Source organism: Podarcis cretensis (assembly GCF_951804945.1).
Source record: "Podarcis cretensis genome assembly, chromosome: 7".
Lineage (NCBI taxonomy): Eukaryota > Metazoa > Chordata > Lepidosauria > Squamata > Lacertidae > Podarcis > Podarcis cretensis.
The window spans coordinates 64,993,851-65,014,426 of NC_137176.1; the positions used below are offsets into that span (position 1 = coordinate 64,993,851).

A 20,576-nucleotide genomic window follows, 5' to 3' on the forward strand; every position below is an offset into this window, starting at 1 on the left:
TATTTCTGAATAGAGGCGAATAAGAGAGAGGGGGGGGGGAGGGAGGGAGGGAGGGAGGAAAGAGGGGAAGAGGAGATCCCTGTCGCTGCCGGCCTGGCCCTGTCCCGCTTCCCCGCACCCTCGAGGGCTCCCGCCCGCCTGGGGCTCCTCCTCCCTCTCCGCCCCCAGCCCCTGGCCAGCATCCCCCTCTGCTGTCTAAGGGCTGGACTCGGCCGAGCCCTATAAATGGCCCTGGCAGGGGACGGTCGCGGCCACCGCAGCCGGAGGAGCCGCAGCGCGAACCGTCCCGTCGGAGATCATGAGCTTGCAGCCGTGGGGCTATTTAAAGGACAATGGTGAGTGGGGCGCGGGTCTCTCGCGGGGAGCCGGAGTTTGCGGCTTCCCACGGCGGCGCCCTCCTCCCCGCGTAAGAGGGGAGCGGGTAGGAGATGCAGCGCAGTTACGCGAACGGGCAGGAGCATCTCTCACCAGCTGCAGCTCCCCAAGAATGGAGCTCCCCAAGAATAGCATCTCTTTCTATATCGGATCCCCATGGCTTTGGGGTCAGTCTTGGTATGTTCTGTTGATGGACTTTTCCCCGCTGGTTAGCAAAATTGGGCAGAAGCTTTAGGGGCAGTTATTGAGCTCTTTCAGCCGGCACAGATGTCCTTGCCGCCTGAAAGTGGGAATGGGGACGTGGCTTTCCTGCACATCACAGAATTGTAGAGTTGGATGGAACCACAAAGATCACCTAGTCCAAATGCAGGAATCTTTTTGCCCAGTGTGGGACTCGAACCCACAACCTTGAGATTAAGCAACTCCTGTTCCACCAACTGAGCTATCCCAGACTGCATGCAGCTTCCATCACCCCTGACCATGTCAGCTGGAGCTGGTGGGATTTAGAAACCAAGGACATCTGGAGGACCAACAGGTCCCCCTGTTTCTCCCTTGAAAAAGATGGAGGTAGCTCTTCTCATCCTGATTTGCAAGCGCAAAGTTTGCAGGAAGGTTGTGTGTTGCATGAAGCAATTGTTTGCATGCTTTCTGGTGCTTTTTCCTGGCACTACTCACCTCTAAAAGACCATTAAAAAACCAACACCAAATTCGCTTTCATTCTGCTACGTGATTTGGCTGGTAAGCAGTTCAACACCACCTACAAATAAGCAAAATTCTGGGATTGATCAGACATATTTTTACAGGTATGCCGGAAGCTGACTTATGTTGGGTCGGAATATTTGTCCCTCTGTTCTTGTCTGCCCTGACGGGCAGTGATTCTCCAGGGTCTCAGGCACAAATATTTCTCATCACCTGCTTCCCAAGTCTTCCTTTTAACTGGAGGCTGGAGCTACGAAGGATTGAAGCTGGGATATCCTGTATACAAGAATGCACTCTGTAACAAAGCAACGTGGCACTTATCAAAGCTAGCCTTTCCGTGCTTTCATTTATGCTTTCTGGCTAAATTTTGTGGAAATAGCTAAGTAAAATTCTCTCTCTCCTCCCATATATTTAATTTTACATTCCACCTTTCTTCCACAGTACTCAAGCAGCGTTCAAAACTCCCATTGTTCTAGGCGCATTTTGTGACAGGGAATTTCATGAACTCAACCAGTTTCTGAGCTCTGGGCACAGTTCTGCGCCTAAGATTTCAGATTAAAATTGCTACTGTTACTCAGAAGTAAATTCCAACCAAGTTCAATGGGGCTTCCTCCCAAGCAAAATGTGTATGGATTGGGACCTGAGAACTTTCTTTTCTTTCCTTTTGAAACCCAACATGTTTTGTTTAGGTTTTAGTTGCCTTGTTTAATGTACTTTTAATGTATGATGTGCTTTTAATTTGAAATATACTAGCCAGTTAGTTATGATGGTTTAAGTAGTGCATGTTAAAGTGTTATCTACCTCAGAGTCTCACTGTGATGCTTAAAATCAAAACAAATTTTGGAGTGGGGTCATTGGAGGACCCTTAAGTCTAGGTTTGTGAAGTGGGTGTCATCAGTTGTACAGGCCTTTATGTGTTAATTGTGGTGCCAAAAAGATATATTTATATGAAAGAAAGCGAGTGTAGGGAGAATTCAGGGCTTGTCTGCAGAGTGGAAGGAAAGGAGGACCTTTTTCTGCCTCCCCACTTCCAGTTACTCTCTGAAGACTGTAGAAGGAACCCTCTTAAGAATTTTCGGGGGGCCAGCAGGGGAATCATGGTTTTGCTTTTTTGAAGTCTTCAGATGATAACCAGGCCATGTGAAAAATGAACATAAGATTTTAGCTGCAGTTCATTCATTTTCAGCTTTGTATTCCTGTTATAAAAAGTGTGTCTAGACATCCTGTTATTGCGCCCATAACCTAGGTTTAAGGCCCCGTTTAGCTCCTAGCTTTCATATTTCAGTTTCTAACACTGTACTCAAGGTGCTGTACGTAGAGCAGGGATAGCTAGACTACAGAGTGTTTGTTGTTGTTACTGGAAACCCAGGGTTTTGAGTACCAGAACCGAATGGGAGCTCACAGTCTTTCCACACAGAAATTCATTCCTGGTTACTCCAAGCTTTCTTCACTTCAGCAGCTTTAGAAGAGGAGTCATTTTGTTCTTGCTCTTTGCTGTCTAACTTAAATTGCAGGGACGTTGTGAGGATAAAACAGTTTGAAGAAACTTAGGAAGTTGCAGTTCAGTGGTTCTGCTTCTGCCTGCAGGGCTGTTTCCAGAAAGCAATTATTTGGGGCAACCGTTCAGTGACATGGGAGTTGCCCTGCGCCATCCTGCAGGCTTCTGTCTTGTCCCTCAAGCTATTTAACATATATCTGAACCATTGGGATCTGTCTTCAGGAGATTCCTAGTGAGGTGCTGCTAATTTGCAAATGACACCCAACTCTAGCTCTATCTGAATCAGGAGAGGCAGCAGAAGTGCTAGACGGGTGCTTGGAGATAGTTAGGAGCTGGAGGTTGGCAAATAAACTGAAGCTGAATCCTGAAAAGGCAAAAGTGTTACGGGTTCTGATTTCTCAAATCTGGGAGGTGGGAGGCTGCCTGTTCTGGATGGGGTTATACTCTCCTGGAAGAAGCAGGTTCATAGCTTAGAGGTACTCCTGGATCCAACTTTGTCACTTGGGACTCAGGTGTCTTTGGTGACCAGACATGCCTCTTTCCAGCTACGTCTGGTTGGCCATTGTCAGGGAACTGCCATCAGAGCCAGAGGGAGAGAGCAAAATCCAGAGGGATTCCAGACAGCGTCCCGGGATTGGGAGAGGCAGCCCATCTTCTGGGGAAGGGAATCAGCGTAGCACCAGTGGAGAAGGGGGGCAGATGGGGGAAGCGGCGAGGCGGTCCCATGACGGATTCTGCCAGCGATTGAGACAGCCATGGGTGAGTGGCTGTCCGGACAGAAAAGGTTCACTCAGGCAACCCAGCCAGGTGTTGGCATCGGCTTACGCACGAGCAACCCCTAGAACCGTTACAGCCATCTATGGTGTCTTTTGGACAAAGAAGACTTGGTCACTGCACTCCATGTGCCGGTAACTTCTAGACTGGATGAGTGGAATGCATTCTATATGGGGCACTCCTTGGAGTCTACTTGGAAACTTCGACTGGCCCAAAATGCAGCAGTCAGATTGAAGCCCCAGCCAGTATTTAGAACTCCTATAACTCCTGTTTTAAAACAGCTGCACTGGGTGCTAGTTTGTTTCTGGGTCCGGTTCAATGCAATGCAATGCAATAAAATAATAAATAACGCTCTATCCTAGCGTCTGACACCTGAGATATATGTACTAGTACTCACCCTATTCTCTTGATTGTAGTATGTTTTAACCATTTTAACTACTGTATTTTTAACACGTGGTGAACTGCCCTGGGATCTTGTTGTGAAGGATGGATAAGAAATCTTACCATCATAATCTTCATCAAAATCCATGATGGCAAGGGGGAGGGGGGGAATGTGCTGTGTTTTTTCCAGCACAGTTCTGCACATATACTCAAAAGTAAGTGCCACTAAGTTCACCAGCTAAGGGTATATATGACTGCAGCTGTCAACCTTTAAATTTAAGTTAATCTGCCCATTCTTTCTTACTAATTTACCATGGTCCTGTATAGCTGAGCAAGATACTAAAGTTTGCACTTCCTGACTGCCAAACACTAAGCAAATGTGAAAGTGGGTACCATGCAGTGTTTGCAGGACTTAATAGCTTATATTCAGAACATGACGCTCTCTTATTGTCTTTCCCCCTTAGGGCCAGATCGCTGGCATGAAACATACCCAATGGCTAAAGGGAATAATCAGTCACCTGTTGCAATCCTGACCAAGGATGTCTACAAAGACCCTGCTCTATTGCCTTGGTTTACTGGCTACGATCCAGGTGCAGCTAAGACCATAATGAACACTGGGAAAACTTGCCGTGTTACATTTGATGACACTTTCGATCGCTCAGGTAACTTTGAGTTTCATCTCTTACAAATACCAATATACCAGTTAACCAGTATGCACCCCTGCAAAATGAAGTCAGGAAGGGATCGTTCAAACTATTATCTTTCTGGGGGTAGGGGTGGGGTGGCAGAGACCCTCTCCTACTTCGTACTTTTTTGCATGCAGGGATCTTAAGCATGTATTAAGCATGCTTATGCTTATATTAAGCAATGTATATATTTATTTGATTTATTGATTTACAGTGGCAGGGCAGCTGTAGCTAAGATAGACTAGAAGCACAGAACAATGAAGGGGTCTTTGCTAGGCATGAAAATGACATCAAGATAGGTGCTAAGGGAAGTTCTGTGAGGAGGACACTCCACAGTTGGGGTGCCATCATGGAAAAGTCCCTCTCCCCCACCGCAACACACTCTGGGTGGGTGGCAATCAGAGAAAGGACTCCAAAGAGTAATTCGAAAGTCTGGTGAGTTCAAGGGTAGACAACATGGTGCACTCTGGGGGTTTTTGAACTCCGGTTCCCGTCAGGCCCAGCCAGAATAGTCAATGGGCAGGGGGAGGGAAATGACGTCCCACTCTGCTACGCCTCCGCTGGCACTGCCTCTGCGATGCCCGCCTCCACTGGTGGCAGCAGAAGAGTGGTGCTGGAATTGGCAGCTATTTATGGCAAAATCTCACTGAAATTTCATGAGCTCTCTCGTGCTCCATGAGATTTTGGTGAGATCTTGCTGGAAATTGACACTCCTGCTGGTACCACTTCTCCACCAGTGGCAGAGACAGTGGCATGGATGGGGTGCCAGCAGAGGCTTCTGCCATCTAAAGTGGCTGCATCACCCCACTTCATGGGTGGGCCAGCCTTGGAGGGCACCATATGACTACCCTTGGCTAAGTTCAGGTGGAGAGAGGCCATTTTTTCAGTATCCTGGTTGCACATTATGAAGAGCCTTAACACTCAAAACCAACATCTTGAATTGGACCTGGAAATAGATTACAAGCCAGGGAAGATAGTGAAGTACTTTTGTGATACACTTGTGTGATAGCTCTTCTGCCTTCTGATGGTCCAGTTAGGCAATTTTAGACTCTGGACCTGAAGGGTTTAAAAATATTTAGATGGGAATGTGTATTACTTAATAACTTAAATAAATGCCCCCCTCCGTCCTATGCATTATGCACAAAATATGAGTGACCTGCATTAAAATGCAGAGAACGAGCAGTAGCCTTTGGCTTGGACAATAATCTCACAGGTGCACAGATATTTGCTGTGGACATATTTGCTCTGGCAATCTGGTTTTACCAAGCTTAAACCTACTTCTGAAGGCCAGTTTGAATATTCAGAAGAGGTTGAGACTTTTGTACATGTATCATCCGTGCGTCTAATTCCCTGTCTCTAAAATAGTGGTGTAAGAGCTCATGGGTCTCATCAGAGGAACTCCACAGTTCAGACTGAGAACATAGTACAAACCACAAGGTCCTGTTCCAAATATGATAATAGCAGTACGGTTGTAGATTCAGCACCATTCATTCACTGTATGGTGATGGGGGCTATGCATTGCTCATCGTCATGCTTTCAGCTGTACGTCTGCCATTCACAAACCACTTCAGGTGATGCCCCTCCCTTAGTCATTGCCAGCAATGGCTCACTTACAGCCCTCAAAATGTTGCTGGACCACAATTCTCTTCGTCACTGGCCATTGGTCATGCCAGCTGGGACTGGTGGGAGTTGTTCAGCGAAATCTGGAGGGCTTCCTCAGTACATCACTGGAGGGGTGAAGTCAAATTAAACCATGAAAGTTTCCTTTACTCCTGATGGAAGCTCTGAGTCCATTCAACTTAAAAAATGTCAGAAGACTGACACATGTCTGGCTTTGGTTTGTAGAGCCATAACTTACTCTAGGCTAAGTAATTTTTTTATGTTTGCTTTAATTGTACTGTTAAGCTGTAATCCTCAAGGGATGCTTTGGATAATTGCTCTCCATGGGACTTCATGAAACTGCTTTGGATATTTAAGAATTAGGACCTTAAGGATGCTGATTCTAACATTGGTGACATTATATCTGCTTGCAGTGGTCCCACCCCCCCCCCCCCGATGTTCCTGCTGCGCTGATGTAATGTTCATCTTTTGTGATGTTGTCCTACTATAGTAGTTGTGAAACCCTAACTTTGGCATGTATACCACAGCATCGAGTTCCAGGTCCTGGCTTTGGGGACACCACAATCACCCTAGTGGGAATTTCGCTATCAATTTCAGTGTCTGAGTGTCCTCATTTGTCATGAAGCCATGACAGCCAGGCCACCCGCACTTTATATGGGCCTTTGAGATCTTTACATAACTGCTTTTTGTTGCTGGTGATTTATTTCTGTGTGGGTACGTCTGGATACCAGTCAGAATGAGAAGAATTGACACAGCTGAGGCGCGGGGGCGCTGCTTTGTGCAGGCATCCCCATACCAACTAAAGAAAGAAAAGTCAACGTTAAGCCTTTTGCCCTGTGCTTAACACAGCTTTTATCCTTGGGTATTCCAGCACATAGGATATCAATCACTGACATGAGACCAGCAGTGCTCCAGCACAAAAGGATTTAAGATCTGTGTTAGCATTAACTTTGAAATTCCATGCTATTGCTGGAGGTCAAAGAACTTGAACGTTGTTCAAACAAAGGCCTTCTGGGATTGCTACAGTACATTGGGTTATCAGCTTTCTGGCTCTGGAAACTTGGGTTCCTTTCCCTTTTTAGGCTGCAAATAAAGACAAGTTTATTATCTCAGGGGACCCAGGGTTACAACAGTGGGACAGGGGCATTGCAGGTCAGGAAGGAGGTTCTCTTGCAGAACACCCTGTTTTCCAGAACTTCCACACTCTTTGTAGAGACTGTGAGGTCTCTCTTCCAAACTTTCATAGAATAAAAGCCTCATTGCTATTGACAGTTGTTTTGCTTTAGGTGAAAAATTCCCTTCTTGGAAATGCAAGCCATATAATTGCACATTGTCAAACACACATAGCTGACTTTATTAACAATAATGACAAAGAATATGCCAAAACAGTCTGCCGACCAAATGTTTATTTATTTATGGACCTGTTAATGCATCGTTACTGACATAGCCAACTGTGCTATACTGTTACTTTGTTTTTTATCCTAAAACAGCATGGCAAAGCCATCATTTTGTATCTTGGGGAAAACTTGGCCTCATTGTTTTCACTTGTGGATTATCACCTGTCACTATAAATCTGGCAACAGGTGAGGCTTTGCGTCAATAAGACCTGCTCTCCCCCATAACTATATATAAACAGGGCTAACATTCCTTGCCTGATAGATTTTGTTTTTACCTGGCTCCCAGTGGCATCTGGCTTGTGAAAAAAAGGAATCAATTTCCCTCCCACTTGCAACCTACTGGGTAGAATAGACATTTTCTTCCATTGTTTTTACAGTAGATTATAAGCTGTCAGCTCCAGGGGCTTTTTGTTTTTTTTGCTGATGTGACTATGCCGTCACACACTTGCATTCATACCAGAAGGGTATAATCAACAGATCCTTCCATGCACAAAATCTGTTTCGTATGGTGAAAACAAAAACCCCATAATGGAGAAAGTTTGCTTATTACCAGAAGAAGAATCTTGCTACATCTCACCAGATGTCTGTCTTGTCCAGCATTCTGCCCCAACAGCAGACTACCTATTGGGGGCTCACAACTAGGACATATGCCCCACAGCAGCTGGTTTTCAGAGTCATCATGGCTCATAGTCCTTGAATTTGTCCTATCTCATTTTTAAGCTGACCAATTTAGTGGTTATTCCTAAATCTTGTGGTAGTGAACTTTAGGTGGTTCTTCTTCAGTGAGACAATGCCATAAGGAATAACTAAGAAAAACGTATATGAATTTCCCACCGTAGAATAGTTGGCAGATGGGCATTTGACATTTTCATAGTAGGAAACCTGTTCCATTGCAACTCCTTTATTCTTAAGCAAAAGCAGGATGGTCAGAGTTGGAGATGGGGTTTCATACTGGGTGGAATGTAACTAGAAACAGGTGATAACGTCTTCAGAGAGCTGGTGGAGGTATGATAGAGGCATTGTTGCTCATGCTAGTTGCTCTGGTTTAGCTATGATCTCTGGTCAAAAAGCTTTGCAAGTTGCTATGGTGCTTTAAGAGCCAGCAGTCCCACTTTTGAGCAAAGGCAGAGGCTGTACACACTATACATTCAAAGCACATATGAAGCGTCTTCTTTCTCTTTAAGAATTCTGGGCACAGTAATTTAGCCCTCACAGAATTGCAATTTCTGGCATCCCTTAACAAACTACTTAGAATTCTTTGAGGGGGGGGGGGAAGTGTTCCAAATGTGCTTTCAAAATATTGCGTGCACAGAACTAAAAGCGACATAGACTACGCATTTACCGTATTTTTTGCTCTGTAAGACTCACTTTTTCCCTACTAAAAAGTAAGGGGAAATGTGTGTGCGTCTTATGGAGTGAATGCAGGCTGCGCAGCTATCCCAGAAGCCAGAACAGCAAGAGGAATCGTTGCTTTCGCTGTGCAGCAATCCCTCTTGTTGTTCTGGCTTCTGAGATTCAGAATTTTTTTTCTTCTTGTTTTCCTCCTCCAAAAACTAGGTGCGTCTTATGGTCTGGTGAGTCTTATAGAGCGAAAAATACGGTATCTGTGAGTGATGGCCTTCTATGGAGGTTCAGACAACCCATGCAATGAGAGGATTTATGAGGGAGACCACAACACTTACGTTATGTAAGCTAGCTCCACTCCTGCCATGGGCAACAGCACGCAGCTAGTATGCAAGGGATACTGTGAACGGGAGTTCCTTCAAATGCCAACCCAATGCACAAAAGGTGTGGGCATGGCTGCTGGGATGACATTGGGTCTGTGGCATTGTGGAGTCAATAAGATTGTGGCCAGGCTGATAACACAGTTGCAAAAACAAAACAAACAAACAAAACCTTGTGGGGAAATGAAATAAGCTGTGTTGCTGCCACTGCTAACGGTAAGCTCCCTGAAAAAGTGTTGGCAAATTCTCCTGCCACTGGAGAAACTAGGCACCTCCCACCATTTCTGCACCAATAAAAACAGGGTGGTGAATTTTCAGGTGCCATTTCAGAACAGCTCTAATTTCGACCTCCCCCTTTTCAGGTTGGCTGTAGTTGTTTGAACTACACAGGGCATCCCTCACACAAGCATCTTCTCTTATGGTATGAAGCACACAGTCAGCACTTGGGAGCTCAAGATATTTCACAGTAGTTTGGGGTTGATTGGCATGTCTGGAAGGAAATAAATACGGACACTTGCCGTCCCCCCCATTTTTTTTGTTTTTGTTTATTTTAAGGGGGGAGCACTGCAATATTAAATTACACACTTGTGTGTGATAAGAGAAAGGAATTTTAGTCAATAACTACATTAGTTATTTGAAGGAGCTTCATAAGTATTTCCTGTGGTGTGAAATGTAGCTTCCTTGCCATTGTAACTGGTTCTTCATTGAGATAGAAGTCAGGGCCTATTTATAGATGGGTGAGGGGTGTGAATTTTGGGCAAAGGCTCAGCTTCACTTGATGCCTACAGAGTGACATGTAATTAACTCATAAGTGACAAGTGTGAGCTATTATTGTTCTCAACCAAGAATTCCTGTTCTTAATTGCCAGCAGCAGTGCTACTGGTAAACCTCATGCTTCACGATGACACTGTGTTTGTGGAATTCCCTCCTCAAGAAAATATGTGCAGCAGTGCTCTATCATGACTGACACTGAAGAGAACTCTTGAGACTTTTTAATTTCGACCCACTTTAATTAACTGCTGTGTTGTGGTTGTTTTGTATCTGCTTTGTAGTTCACTATGTATTCTTTCATAAATCATGTGCACAGTGTGTCCTGCAAGGCAGCTTAAAAACCCACAAATAAATAATCACTAGATGCACACTTGAGTTCTTACAATTGGCAAAATATCATGACCAAGAGGTTTTTTTTAAATCAAATCCGAAGACCACTAAACAAACAGACATGTGTCCTCTTGGGACTGTACCACTTTAGAATGCATATGGAGATCAATTTATTGTCCTTCAACAGCAAACTGTAGAGTTAGGATGCCTGGGAGAAGGGTGCCAGTTTAATCTGGCAATCTTCCTGACATGCTAGCTTTTCATTTGTAGGGATTTTAAAACAGCAGCAGGGAGAGGCATTCCTGACTCATTTTAAAGTGATATAGTCCTAGAAAGTTATACCACTCCCCAGCTCTAAACCTTTAGATTGGCTTTGAACTCAAGGAAAGGGGAATAAATGTGTGTCCCTTTGCATGTATAACCTTCCAGTCTTCCCTGAGGCTTTATGGAGTTTTGCTATTGGTAGCTCCTGTTCAGATGTTTGATGTCTTGGGGCTGCTTTGAAGATTTATATTAGTGTGTGGGAAAGAAACCCACCAAAGAAGGTTGCTATGAATGTATAGGGAAGTTTTTAGTGCTTTATGTTTATTGTGGTTTTAATATTTTGTTGGGAGCTACCCAGAGTGACTAGGGCAATCCAGTCAGATGGGCAGCATGTAAACAACAACAACAACAACAACAACAACAACATGATGATGATGATAAATCGGAACCTTGTTTATGTGCAATTTTGGACAACTCCCAAGCTACGAGAAGGCCAACCATTATTATTAATTGTTTTTATTAAAACATTTTCCTGGGCAACAAAAGTACATACAGCGTCTCTGTAAGGTCAACCATTTATTCAAGTAACGTTAGTTTCTACGAACACTATAATGATGGCAGAGTAGTAATAACAGTGCTGTAGGCACCAGATATGGCTCCAGGTCTGAGGGGACCACTTGTCCATCAGTGGATCTTGTTGGGCTTAATTGGCAAATGGAAAAGCCGTGCTCCAGGAAGCTGGGTTTAGTTGCCATTTTATTTTTTCACCATGCCCACAATGTAGCGTTGCTTCAGGGCTTTGCAGGAAATTTAAATGGTGGCTAGCCCCTGGTCGATCCCCTGTCATCCAGTGCTGATTGAAGTGTTGGCGATAGGCCATGCCAGCGTGACTGGGGCTGTGGCAGCTGCCCCAGGGTGCCAGGTGATAGAAGATGAGATGCCCTCTCTGACTTCAGCCATATTTGCAAGAGGTGCTCATCAACCCTAAAAGGCCCATGCAGTACATGGTTGTCCATTTTTGTTCCAGCCCAGAAAAGCCTTCTTTTAATCGAGACCTATTTGTTGCAGTGCTCAGGGGAGGGCCACTTCAGGGTACTTACCGGCTGCGTCAGCTTCTCATCCACTGGGGTTCAACAGATGACAAAGGCTCAGAGCATGTGATTGACGCAACGAGGCATGCAGGAGAGGTGAGTCTTTGTGCACTAGAGAATGCATCATGGAGGATAAAGCTACCAATGGCTGCTAACCATGTCGACTATACTCTTCCTCCATGGTCATAGGCCTTATTCTTCTGAATGCCAGTTTCTGGAAACCTCAGATGGGGAGAGAGCTCTCTGCTCGTGGGTCTCTCACAGCCACCTGGTTGGCCCCCCGTGAAAACAGGATGCTGTGAAAGTTGGGTGTGCAAAAAAAAGGAAGAGAATAGGAGGCACGCTTATGGGGTTGAAAAGATAAAAAGGAGGGGTGTGAAAGTATCTGAAGAATAGGAGGGGATAGCGACTTCATAGCTGGGAAGAAGGTGAAAAGGGTGCTTAGTAGTTGCAATGTGTGGTAGCAGGAAGATGCAGGAACTTACAATTGGGGTGTTCTGTGTGCAATGGGGCGGCTGCACCCCCATCATTCAGCCCAGACACTGAGGTCCAGCTCCAAAGGCCTTCTGGCGATTCTCTCTATGCATGAAGTGAAGTTACAGGGAACCAGGCAGAGGGCCTTCTCGGTAGTGGTACCCGCCCTATAGAACACCCTCCCATAAACAACTATCTGACTTTTAGAATAGAGTTACCAGATGTCCCCAGTTCCCGGGACAGTCCCCGGATTTGCAAATCTGTCCCTGGACAAATTCCGTCCTCGGAATGTCCCCAGATATGCAAATCTGTCCCCGGGAAATTTGGCAGCCTCAGCAGCCTGGAGCCAGCCTGGTAGCGCAGTTGGTTCTGGCTGGCTTCAGGAGCTGCTCGCTGCCGTGGCGCCCGCCATTTTTCCTCAGTGGAAGTCCCCATATGATGTGTGCATTTGACTGCCGCTGCTGACGCCACTGCCGAAGGGGAACTGGGGACGTCCAGCGGTGCAGGCCTCCTGCCCCCTTGCCCCTTTGTTTTGACTGCTCGGGGGAGGCTTGGGAGTTGTGGGTGGGCGGCCGTTGCCCAGTTTTTTAAAAACTCTGTGCATTTATGTTTCACAGGGTGTGAAAGAAGGGCTTTGCAGCTTTATACAATATGCATGTGTGCTTGGGCCCAGGGTCTTTTGCCTCACCATCCCCACTACTGACTCCCTGTTGCTACTCAGCTTAAAAAAAAAAAGCAACCCTGTATCGGGAAATGTCTAATGTTTTACAATTTTTTAATGTGCTATAAGATACCCAAGGTGGCTGGGGAAACTCAGCCAGATGCGTGGGGTATAAATAATAAAATTATTATTATTATTATTATTATTATTATTATTACTACTACTACTACACCAAAGATGGAGGGTGAAAGTGCAACCAGGTTCAGTGCAGGACTGCAGAATAGAAAAGAGAAGTGGCTTCAGGATGACTCACACCCCAGCCATCACCTCTTTAATACCCTTGGGCAGGAGATATAGAAGTATAATCAGCCGTACCAACAGGCTAAAAAATAGCTTCTATCCGTGGGCTGTTAGGCTGTTGAACGGAAAATAACATAGCGAAATTGAGTTGCAAGGAGGTGTGTTGTTTGATAAGAGATTGAGTGTTTGGGTGGGTGGGGGGAGGGAGGCTTGTTTAATTTCATTGTACACAGGTTGTACAATGGCAATAAAGGTATTATTATTATTATTATTATTATTCAGTAATGGGGTTTGGAAGGTGAAAGTTTAGTATTTTCGTGGGGGTGGGAATGGGAGGCTCTAGGGGGTTAATGTGGGGGGTGAGCAAGCATGGGCAGAGTCCCTAGTATAATAGATTTTCCTTGTTTCCAGATTCATTTGGTGCACTGGTATCCTAAGTATAGCAATTATGCAGATTCTCTGAGAAAAACTGATGGTGTGGCTATCTTGGCTATTCTTCTGAAAGTAAGCACTATCTTTCCTTGCACATATTATCTTGCTGTCTAAGTAGCTCAGTCGGTAGAGCGTGAGACTCTTAATTTCAGGGTCATGGGTTTGAGTGCCACATTGGGCAAAAGATTCCTGCATTGGAGAGGGTTGGATTAGGTGATCCTTGTCCCTTCCAGCTCTACAATTCTAGGTCTATCTGAAACAATGTCCTTTTATATCACTCACACTACCCCAGTAATACATGAATGTGCAAGTGTGATTCTACTATGTCTGGACTGCCTTGTTACCAATGAGGTCTCAGCAAAGAAGTTCAGGAGTTCATCACGACAGCACCCCCAGCCACACCCTTAAGGAGAGTCCAAAAATTCAGACAGCTAAACTGATCCTTTGTGTGTGTGTTTGCACGAAGGAGCAGCAGTCCATAGCATAATTAGAATCTTATGTACAATTTCCAGGCAGGATTGCTAGTGAGGCTTACATATGACAGTATAGGTTCTGCTTGTAATACACACTGAGCTTCAGCCAGTTGAAATGCAAATATTTTTTTGCAAATAAATGTTGCCGTTGAAACTGTCTGCTCCATAACAGAAAACAGAAGAAAATTATTTTTCTCATTCTCTGACTGCCACCATGTGACTTGGTCACAAGTATACTTGAAAGCCCCATTAGCACAATATTTGTTTGCCTGAGAATCTGTTTAATTACCCTGGCACTGTGGCAGATGACATTGGCGATCCTGCTCTGAAAAAAAGTCCTGGAGCTGTCTTCGCCTGAGCTCCTCTTCCACCACACCACAGTTTATTATACCAACAGAACACAATTAACACACATATCAGACGGACAATCTGTCAAGCAGTTCATTTAAATCATCGCCAGTGTGCTTCTTATCACATAAGAATTAGAAACCCACAGCTTTTCTCTGTTATGAAAGAACCTCTGTGCATGCTTAAAGGTAAGGTAAAGGTACCCCTGCCCGTACGGGCCAGTCTTGACAGACTCTGGGGTTGTGCGCCCATCTCACTTAAGAGGCCAGGGGCCAGCACTGTCCGGAGACACTTCCGGGTCACGTGGCCAGCGTGACATCGCTGCTCTGGCCAGAGCCAGAGCCAGAGCCAGAGCCGCACACGGAAACGCCGTTTACCTTCCCGCTGGTAAGCGGTCCCTATTTATCTACTTGCACCCGGAGGTGCTTTCGAACTGCTAGGTTGGCAGGCGCTGGGACCGAGCAGCGGGAGCGCACCCCGCCGCAGGGATTCGAACCGCTGACCTTTCGATCGGCAAGCCCTAGGCGCTGAGGCTTTAACCCACAGCGCCACCTGCGTCCCTGGATGTGCATGCTTACTTGGAAGTAAATGCACCTGAATTCAACAAGACCTTCTAGGAAATGAGTTTAGGGTTGCAGATAATTAATTGAGTTGATCAACTGGTGAAAACTCTTTTGAAGGACTAGAAGTGCTCTAAATAATCAGGCTACATATTTTCAAAACAAACAAAAACCCAACAGCGACCCCAAACGGATTATTTTCAATGTAGGAACTTGCAAAAACCATGAGTGGCAGGTGCCATTTTAGTATTCTTACTAGAGATGAACCTACTATTTTTGCATTTTGGTATCACAGCAAGAAATAACAGTGGATATAGTTATGTAAATAACAGCTGATTTATAAGTGGCTTAGCAACAGAAAGGGTACTACACCCTTCCTTTGAATTCCCAAGGAAAATTTGTACAGATAATCCTTAACTTGCCTCAGAGGGTAGAAAGTTGGATGGGCGAGAGGTTGCTGCATTCATGTTACCATAATTCAGTGACAGCAAACCAAGTAAAATGAACAATCAAGCAAACACATTGTTCCAAATGTTGTTCTCTGTTGTTTTTAAACCCAACAGGCATGGTTTTTGCTGTTTTTCTGTGCAAGATGTTCTCAGAATTAAACAGACAGATGGGGTGGTTAAAGATCAATTCTGCATGTTGTTGTGATTTATAAGCTTCCATGCTATTCATCTTGTACTTTCTCTGTCACAGGTAGGGAAAGATCCCAAGCCAGAGATGAAGAGAATTCTTGAAGAAATGGAAGCCATTAAGACCAAGGTAACTTGATGGTACAACTGAATCACACTTGCAAAACAGCAACCATCTATAATCTGCCAAGGAAACAAGGAGGGGGGCTGTCAAACCAGTCACAGGGACCACACACAGGAGAGGCAGGTGGAAGTTAAAATAGAAATAAGAGAAGGGTTTACTGAAGAAGTGGATCTGTAGAAGGGGCATAAGGGAAGCAAGATAAATCTTTTGGCTCTTGAAGATTAGAAGCAGGGTGGCTTTTCCAAGAACTGGATTCAGCAACTATCAGATGAGTGTACACACAGTTAAAGGAATGGGTGCATTCCTCTTACATTTAGAAACTGGAGTGGAATATCGCTTTTTATATTTCCCACCCCATTTTTTTGTGGGGGGGGGAATGGTCACAAAAAGCGTGTGTGTTAGTTGTTGTTTTTTTGAAATATTTTTTATTGGTTTTACAAAATAAATTTCACATTTACCACATTTAAATTTCAAAATCAATCTTCCGAATTTTAGGACTTCCCTATTCCCCTTTATGGGATATATATATATATATATATATATAACTGCATATTATAATTCTTCTACGTTATGGTCCTCCAAAATATCCAAAGTTTTTGTAACATTGCAAGAGTTACTGAAAGCCTGCCAAAGAACTGAAATGATTATAGTGTTCTCTTAAATACAGCCTACATTTGTCTCATTCCCTGTTGAAGCTTTGTTCCTCCTGATTTCTGATTTTCCCTGTCAGTCTTGCCATTTCTGCACACTCTAATAATTTTGTCTGCCAGTCAACTTTCGTCGACATTTTCTCCTCTTTCCACTGCTGGGCAAGCAGCAGTCTTGCAGCTGTAGCTGCATACATGAATAGTCTTCTCAAATCTTTCGGTATATCTGCACCTATAATTCCTAGGAGAAAGGCTTCTGGTCTTTTAACAAATGTTATTTTAAACATTTTTTAAAGTTCATTACATATCATTTCCCAGAATTCCTTTATCTTTTTACAATTCCACCACATATGATAAAAGGTGCCCTTTTTCCCTTTCTTTTCCAACATACATTTGAGTTAGTCCTATACATTTTTGCTAACTTACTGGGTGTTAAGTACCAACGGTACATCATCTTCATATAATTTTCCTTCAGTGTATAACATGCTGTAAATTTTAAGTTATCTTTCCATAATTTTCCCCATGCTGCCAGCTGTATATTATATCTAAAATCTCTTGCCCTTGTGTGTGTGTGTGTGTGTGTGTGTGTGTGTGTGTGTATTAGTTATGCCTATCCCTAACCTCAATTAGATGTTCAACTGGATTCAATAGTATTGCTTCTCTTTTTATTTATTTAAGGGGAAAGAGGTTCCTTTTCAAAACTTTGATCCATCCATCCTTTTCCCTCAAAATCGGAGCTACTTCACCTACCAAGGCTCCTTCACTACACCTCCTTGTGACGAGTGTGTTACCTGGATTATTCTGAAAGAGCCGATCACTGTCAGTGTGGACCAGGTAAGCTTTCCTTATGCAAGTACTTCATGTGACTACATCCACATACAGTTTGCTGAAAGCCTTGCTCTGTTAATCAGGAATAACATGCATGAATTCAGTGCTGACAACAGCCATGAGAAATGCTGGGACATTTCTAAAGCTGAGGAATCAGAACTATGAGAAAAGGCTGAAAATCATCTTGGGTTTCAGTTCAGTTTTTGCATTTGCTCACCCAACCACAGAATCAAACAAGCCAATATTCTTTATAATGCACCTCAAAGAACTTCTGACAATGTAACAGGGGGATTAACCCCAAACTAAGACCTGATTTACACAACACAATAAGACAAACTACAGCTTACTGGGACATTGTGAATATGCTGACTCCTAGAGAGGAGCTTGCAACCATTTTGGTCCTCTCTAGTCCTTTATATTCCTGTACCATGCAGAGCTCAGCCAAAGTTTGGCTTGTGGTTAGGTTCTCTTCACACAATCTGCTGTAGTCATGAACAAACCTGTCTATCTCAATTTTATTGACAAAAGAAAACATTCAGGGAGGGGAGAGACTCACCAAAGAGCATCTGATTCATATTTCCATCCCCATTTTTCCTAGCTTCTTCTCAGCAGCATCCCACACAGGGCGCCAAGCCAAGAGGGCACAAAATCGAGAAGATCCATAATTGAGAAGATCCATTTGGATGTGCCAAATTTTGGGCTCACTCAGGGCGCCATATTGCCAAAGATTACCAAACTCCACCCCTGCTCTCGGTTAAATATTGCATTGGTGCACAAAACGCAAATGAACTTTGGCGGGGTTGCTGGGTTTGACAACGTAAATCATACTTGAAGCCCCTCCCTCAGCCTTAATTATGTCATTTACATGGAAGCAGGTTCTGCTGGCTTTATCCCTTCATGTTTGGTTGCAAGTACATCCCAAACGGTCTCTGGTAGTTTTCTGAAGAAACTGTGTCTGCTCAGTGCTTAACACATCTCATTTTTAGCCAGGCTCCAGGTTGGTCCTCACCTCTCTTTACTTCTCTGTAGATGGAAAAGCTTCGTAGCCTATCTAGCAATGCTGCAGGTGACCCCTATTGTGCTTTGGTGGACAACTGGCGGCCTCTTCAGCCTCTGAATAACAGGATGGTAAGATCTCCGTGCCAATAGAATCTTTGCTGAAGCCCATGATCTTCGGTTGTGAAGACCCAGGATTCCACACTCATGTTGTGTTCAACCTGCTGTTCTCCCTCGAGATCTGTACTGTTGAGCTAGAAATTCTGAGCGATGAAACAGGACAATTTAGATAAAATTAATCAACATTCTAGAGGGGGGAAATCACTGGGGAAATATTTACTATATTAGAATGGGGGATCTCTCTCGATAATCTTTGTGAACACTACCATTTTTATGGAAAATTCTGTGGGTGGGTGGGAAAGTCTTCAAGGATTTCTTTCTTTCTTTCTTTCTTTCTTTCTTTCTTTCTTTCTTTCCTTCTTTCTTTCTTTCTCTCTCCCTCTCTCTCTCTCTCTCTCTCTCTCTCACACACACACACACCTGTAAATGGAAAATGCTAGAGGAGCACAGCAGGAGTTGAATGCATTTCTGTATCATATCTATGTATAAAGTGTCATTAAAAATCGAAATTGTGAAGAAAATCAGCCTGGAAGTCTAACCCTGCATCCTTCTCATTGTCGACGGTGAAATTAAAGACATCCATTCAAACAGAATATAGTATGGGATGAAGCATTCTTATTTAATTGCACAACTTCATTTCCTGTTGATTTGTTTGAAATGATAATCTTTTGAACAGCCAGGATTTTGTTTAATATATAGGTAATCTTGGTGACTCTAAATTAGGGTGGGTTTTTTGGGGGGTGGTTTCCAGAAAACATTATGAGTTATTTAATTTTTAGGGTTTCTTGTATCATTTCTCTGATGTGTCAAAAAGGTCACTTTCTGAACTTCTGATTTTATTATTTTGCAGTTAATTTTTATGCCATTGAAGTTAGCGTAATGAAATATTGGTCGAAAACCCATTTCACTTGTGAAATGCTCAGATGAATTTTGCAATGGGAAATATCTCAAAGTTTCAAACTACTAAAGAAATTTGTATGTACTGTTTCAATACACTGCAATCAGTAGTTTACGGATGTCAGAATACTAACTTTGAATCTGACTTATTGAAATAAATGGACTTATTTGTCATTAACTTGCATACATTGATTCCAGTGGAACTACTCTGTGTATGACTAGTTGGCTCCTACCCTGTTAAGAAAGGGGCTGCTTTTTTCTCCTCAAATCTCCAAAACAATAAAAATATAAGAACTTGAATCTATTGAGTGTTTAAGTTGTAGCACTTACATTTGTAAACATAGGGGGGTACCTAGCTAAATCATTCTCAGAACAGACCATTGAAATCAACATAGTATGATTGGGTGCCACCCATAATTTGTTGCTTCACAACTGAAAAACATTTTCAAAAAAATTAATGAAAATAACAGCCAGGGTGGTGTTGTTTTTTAACCTCTTCAAGTTGTTAAGAAGGTATTTTCTGGGGGGTTTTTTCCTTCTTGCTTTGAGCTGGTGCTTTCTAGAAAAAGCAATTCAGATAGTATTGCATGATAGGTGCTTTTGTATATAAAACAACAACAACAACAACAACAATAAATCTGTTTATCTCAGAAACAAAGTTTTCAGAACTTTTTAGGTGATTGTAATATGATCCCATGAGAGGGCTTTGTGCACTTGAAACATTTTCATAGAATCATAGAATCATAGAATCATAGAATCATAGAGTTGGAAGAGACCACATTTTGATAGGGATTATTGTTGTTTTTTTAATTCCTGGGGGATATTCATGTTACTCAACTGTATAAGAAGCCAAAACTGGCAGAACAGTCTTAACCCAACCTAAGGAATATTGGAGGGGAAGAGCCAACAACACATCTGGAGCTCTGTCAGCTGATGCTAGCTGCTGAACTGGCTTCCTCTCTTTGAAACATGCTGGATTTAGATCCAGTGGTTCCATCGTTGGCCCAGCATTGTCCGGGGAGCACCCTATTCTGCAGCCCTACATAGGGTACCACTAGTGGAAGGAGCGCTGCTCACTACATCCTGCTGCCCTCTCAGGCAGAAGGTGGGCTTCTGCTGCAGGACTGCAATACCTCAAGGACTGCCTCTTCCCGTATGAACTTACCTGGACCCTGAGATCATCTTCTGATGCCCTCCTTCATGTGCCTCCTCAAGAGGTCAGGAGGGTGGCAACATGAGAACGGGCCTTTTTTTTTGCAGTGACTCCCCATCTGTGGAATGCTCTCCCCAGGGAAGTTCGCCTTGCACCTTCATTATACACCTTTAGGTACCAGGCGAAAACATTCCTTTTTAACCAGGCCTTTGGTTGATTTGATTTACATCCTATGCCCTTTTAAAATTTTTTTTGGGGGGGCTATTGGGTTGCTGTTTTTATTTTTATAAGGTATTTTGTGGTTTTATATCTTGATTT

The 20,576-nt window shown here is 43.7% G+C and overlaps 1 protein-coding gene across 1 annotated transcript; it reads left to right on the forward strand.

Annotated features, from left to right (window-relative positions):
* The first annotated feature begins 213 nt into the window (after positions 1-213).
* LOC307219734 (carbonic anhydrase 3-like) lies at positions 214-19,405 on the forward strand. Its single transcript, XM_079983200.1, has 7 exons — positions 214-335; positions 4,192-4,389; positions 11,588-11,706; positions 13,457-13,549; positions 15,558-15,623; positions 16,943-17,098; positions 18,122-19,405. The coding sequence occupies exons 1-7, from the start codon at positions 299-301 to the stop codon at positions 18,239-18,241; spliced, it is 789 nt and encodes a 262-aa protein (XP_079839326.1). The 5' UTR covers positions 214-298; the 3' UTR covers positions 18,242-19,405.
* Positions 19,406-20,576: the final 1,171 nt, after the last annotated feature.